Raw genomic sequence first — 5,443 nt, forward strand, 5'->3', positions numbered from 1 at the left:
TATATACATCTAATCCAAATTGTCTTTATATATATATATATATATATATATATATATAATCAAATTGTCTTATTACTTCAAAACGTAAAATAACAGTATAACTTAAAAAGAATAGTCATGTTATGAGCCAAGGAAAAAATTGGCAGTTGCCCCAACACAAATAACAACACTAGCAAATGAAAGTGAGAATAGCTTTGCATAAGTCCCTTAGGCTTATTAGTAGTTTGTTATTTCATGACTATCGAAAGAATGCCATTTTCCCATCAGACATTTTATAAAGGTGTCAAAATCGGATTTTTGGTCGGGTTCAGGTTTAACCCAGAATGATCCAGGTTCATACCAGGTCGACCTTCACCCGATCTGATTATGTAAACATGTCAAAAATTCGGACCCGAACCGGACCCATCGTGTTACTGGGATGACCCAACCGGTTGATGGCTGAAAAACGACGGCAGGGATCACGAGACAACTCAGGCAGCATCGAGCATGGGCGCAAGCAGCTCGGACGAAACGCATACGGGCACGGGCATCTCGGACACGACGCATGCGGGGATGGGTAGGCACGGGCAGCTCGAACGCGACACAGGTGGGCTCGGGCACCGGGTTTCCGGGTTGACCAATCGGGTTTCCATGTCAAACCGAAGCCAACCCATTTTAAAATCAGGTTGGGTCTAACCCAAAATTTTCGGACCGGATTCGAGTCGGACATGACACCCGGAGTTTTATCTATTATATGAAACTCGCATCATTTGGTGAAAAGCCAAACTAATTTAAACTTCAATAATCAGCAAAAAAATACAATCACGCACATTTGCAAGCTATATGAGCTCCTGGAATTAATTCACAGAGCCTACAATACAACATTGTAATACCAGCCTCACCCAAAATTGACAGGACAAAAATTGTATGTACAGATTTCTGGCATTCCATCATCGCTGGCAACAAAACTGAAGAAAATTTAAAAGAAAATTGCAGTCTTTTCTAATCCAAATGAAATTTACACGCCGAGAGGAGAGAACTTCTCTTGCTGTCTAAGCTGCTTGGGGTATATTAATACGGAATCCACACAAAGACCACCTTTTGTGTGGGTGCAATCTATTTGTTCCATGGAGAACTTGACTTTGTTGGGTACATCAGAGCTCATTACTTCAAAATCGCCAACATGGTAACGAATCCAATAACCAGGATCATCTATAGTACACTGGCACAAAGTATGCTGGCCGTCCGATGTCCAGAGCTGGAAACGAACGGGCTTGATGTCCCAACCATGGATGTGCTCTGTGTTGCATATTCGACGACCCAATCGCCTCGAAGGACGTCCCAAATAAAGGCGAAAATATAGGCTGTATGTGCCAGGAGGGAAACAGAACTGGATTTCCCCAACCACTTCAAACCACCATATCTGCTGAAGATAGGCAACTGAGAGGAATCTGCAAAAGAAAGTGACAGAAGAACTCAGATTTACATTATATTTGATCTGCATTTGTAATTAGAATAGCTAAACTAATATATAACAGAGTAGACGAACATAACAAGAGATCAAGACTTGCACTCTCTTTTAAGTCCTAGTTGCAAACCATATAATATAAAATAAACAAATGCTCCTTACACTAAAAGCTGGAAGGCATTTCCTTCAGGCTAGAAGAATGGGGTAAGACAAATGCCTAACTGGATGGAGATTTCAGACAAACTCTTTGCCAAAGCAGACAATTTATCTTTTGTCCTTACCTTGAGTGTACCAGGAAACAACAAAGCCATTTTTTATGGTGATTACAGTATTTTTCTGGCCAAACTAAACAATTTACATTTTGTCCTTATCTTGAGTGCATTGGCAAACAACAAAACCAGTTTTTATTGTAATTATACTATTTTATGCACCAACATCGCAAACTTCGAGGTGGAGTTGAAGACAAATCCTAGAATAATTGATTATTTTGACAAAGGTGTTTGAAATTTGTTTGAATTTGTTCAAAAATGATTTTACCTACGAGAGTTTCAATTATGTTTGTTGATGCGTTGCTATGAATGTTGGTATTGTAGTGAGGAGTGAGTTCCATTTCACCCATCTTCAAATTAATATTTACTGTTATTATAAGTAAAATTAAAACCCATTTTCATGAATTTTCTAATAAATATTTGAAATTATTTTCGAAGCTGAGAACCAACGGGTTCTAAATATTTCTATTGAAACAAACTAGTTTCAATGGTTGTTGATATCATGCATTAATGCACAAGGTGCACTTCTAAACTTTCACTCAATAAAATATTCATTGAAGTGGTAATGAAAAGAGAAGCTGTCAATGAAAATACACTATTAAAAATCATAACTGAAACGTTTGAGGTAACAAGAACCACATAATGAAGATTATGACGTGAATGGCCTCTATGTTGACAAATCCTAATAATTCCAATTTACAAATCACAGAAAATGATCTGAAACCAACTGTAATATTTTATATGTACTTTCCTCCTCAAAATTCAATACAAAACACTCAATATTTGTTATTTTTATTACCCTAGGCGTACAATACATTCGAGTTAATTATTGACATCTTGAAATGACTGATGCATTCAATTAAATAAGTTAAAAGAGTTCAATCTATGATCTTAACCAAAGCATATAAAACATCAGTGAGTGCTAAAAGATAAGAAATCTTATGGGAAAAAACCAATGGAATTGCGTGGCAGTACTATCAAAATGGATTTAATTAAACATTTGTTAGTACGATGACATAAAATAGTCAAATCAGTAGCAATCCAAGAATAGTAGCCAATCTGGACTCCTGTTGTTCAATTATAATAATTCATATCATAGCATATTATCCCATACAAGCTATTCAGCTATTCCTAGAGGAAAAAAAAGTTATGCAAAACATCATCAAGCTAAGGTATTAATTAGCTTAGAAATTAAATCATACAACTTCAGGAGCATCAATAGTCTCATAATTGAAGGGGAAAATAGCACTGCTTAACAAAACGAACCAATTAGCTCTATCCCTGACATATACAACAATACAAAGACTCTCAGATTATTGCAGAAGTTCAATTGATAGTATTCTCTTGTATGAATCACTGTAACCAATCCACAGTTAAACCAAACCGTTTAATCATAATCACTTAATCAGAAGCTAGCTAGCTTCACAATCACATATTAACTTGAATGAATTGTTATCTTAATTTCATAATTATAACAGCGCATTTATGACAGAAAACAAATGTAGCAATCAGCGTGAGATGGAACATATTTTCTCTTCACCAAATTATTCGGAATAGTTCGATGAACCACAAACATTTGGGAATAATTCAATAAATAAAATATGCTGAAGAAATCTGCTCTCTCCTTTTATCTTCAACGTCACACATTATGCATATAGTGCTATGGTGTAAAGCTTCTAATTTAACACATGAATTTCCTAGCCAACACTGGAAAAGAGCGAGACTGAAATTAGACTATACGGCTCGTTAATACACAAATATGGTCCTGAAGAACCCTTAAATCCTTTCTAACTGGGAAGACAGAAGGCAATAGATGATCCAACCATCAAAGAGCTTCTGTCAGCAAAGGACATGCATAGTCAAAAACCTAGTAACCCTTCATTTTTGCATCACAATGTAATTTTTTTTTTGGCAAACTAGTCCACTTTATGGATTTCCGAAAAGTAAAATAACAGACCAAAAGGAGCCATAAAAAACTGTGCCCAAAACCCGTAAAGCATTAGCATGGGCATGGCACTCAAAACCTGAAAAAACCAGACGAGCAAACAACAGTTTTTACTAGCAACCCAAAAGAATAGGTTCAAGTACAGTTACACCTAAATGAAGAGATTGCCTCAAATGTCCCAAAGAGACAAGATCTAATTTTTATACACTGATAACATCAGAAGAACAATACCTTGATTCCTCCGTCGGGATATAATTCCAGTATCTCCGATCATCTATTCCAGTTATCAAAAACGACTTTGAAGAAATGGACATGCAAAATCTACCTCTGTGCTTCTCTAGCCAGAATTCCTGCATGGCCAAAATCACCGCAGGTCAAAATAATGTACCTGCCGTACTAAAACAAAAGACAACTTCTATTATCAGCCAAACTCTGCAAAAACAAACAATTACAATCCCATTTCTTCCTCCTTTTTTTTTCTAACTTTATTTTTATAAAACGTGCATTTCTTCCATAATATATACATAGTGTACCGGAAAAACTAGGGTTCAAAATCCTATAGAACAATAATCAACTTTTTAAATGAGAAATCATCATCAAACCCCAGAAAACGCAACGGAAAACCAACACCTTCCCACATATCCAATGTAACAATAATAGGAAGATAGATTTCATGACATCCCTCCAATCAATTGCGAAGAAACAATTTATGCATTAAACTTTGCAATCAATCGAACGTTGCCCATCAAAAGCCGCAACAGTGGGATACCGAAAAAAGGACAAAGCCACCAAGAAAACGTCCCGCACCAATACAATATTCACCTATACCTTTGTTCCTCCGTCGAAGGGGTTCTGGCGGCAAAGCCGTGCAAAGATTTCCTTCTTAGTCAGCGGAACTCTGAGCTCCTTGTCATCCGACGCCTTCTCCAAGAGGTAGTGATAGTTACTAGGCAGCTTCGTCTTCCACACGAAATCCCCCGACGCCGCTCCCCGAAAAGTTCGGCTAAGCTTCGCCAGCTTGCAGATCCCCGGCGGGTCGAGGTGCAGCATCACCTCCGCGATGCAACTTTCCGGCAAATCTCCTAGCCCCGTCTCCTGAGCTCCTCCATCACCTTCAGGTCCCAGAACGCTTGATGCTGCGGCCCCCATCTCCAGCCAACAACAAAACCCTAACCCTTGTCCTAAACGACGACCCAAGTGAAAATTTTGGATTAAAGTAAAACCCTAATAGAATACTATCAAGTCAAAGCTGGGATTCCCCTATTCGAAGGAAGGCTGACAAGGAAACCATGGCATTTTCGGCAAGCGAGCGGAAGCGGAAGCCCTATTTCCCTATTTCCTCTTCTCTGTATAATATCAGAGGAGAAGAATGCAGAAAGCGCGGGTGAAAAGCTGGAAAAAGAGAAAGAGGAGAGAGAAAAAAATTGGGGATTTTTTTTTGGGTTCTCCTCCCACAATCGTTTGAGGGTATCTATAACGAGAGATATGGCAGTTAAACAGTGAAATGACTATACTACCCCAATGTTTCTTTAACGATGTGAGGTGACTAGACTGCCAGCCATTGAGATCGTGACAGCCTGTAAACGCGTTAGCTAGCCACGTCATGCCTTATCCATTAAAAAACTGCGATAATCTACAAATTTGTTTTGATAGGATAAATGAAACAAAATTTGGTGAAAATGCTTGGTGAATACTTTGAGTTTGGCAATATTGATATTTATTTAAGTTTGTTAAAATTAAAAATTAATTTAAGTTGAACATTTTTATAACTTAAATATTAAA

The 5,443-nt window shown here is 37.6% G+C and overlaps 1 protein-coding gene across 1 annotated transcript; it reads right to left on the minus strand.

Annotated features, from left to right (window-relative positions):
- Positions 1 to 748: 748 nt before the first annotated feature.
- On the minus strand, positions 749 to 5,114 carry LOC110100234 (F-box protein PP2-A13). Its single transcript, XM_020827658.2, has 3 exons — positions 4,490 to 5,114; positions 3,893 to 4,011; positions 749 to 1,430 (listed from the first exon to the last, which is right to left on the minus strand). The coding sequence occupies exons 1-3, from the start codon at positions 4,808 to 4,810 to the stop codon at positions 998 to 1,000; spliced, it is 873 nt and encodes a 290-aa protein (XP_020683317.1). The 5' UTR covers positions 4,811 to 5,114; the 3' UTR covers positions 749 to 997.
- Between the last annotated feature and the right edge of the window lie 329 nt (positions 5,115 to 5,443).

Source organism: Dendrobium catenatum, unplaced genomic scaffold (genome assembly GCF_001605985.2).
Source record: "Dendrobium catenatum unplaced genomic scaffold, ASM160598v2 fragScaff_scaffold_1105, whole genome shotgun sequence".
NCBI lineage: Eukaryota > Viridiplantae > Streptophyta > Magnoliopsida > Asparagales > Orchidaceae > Dendrobium > Dendrobium catenatum.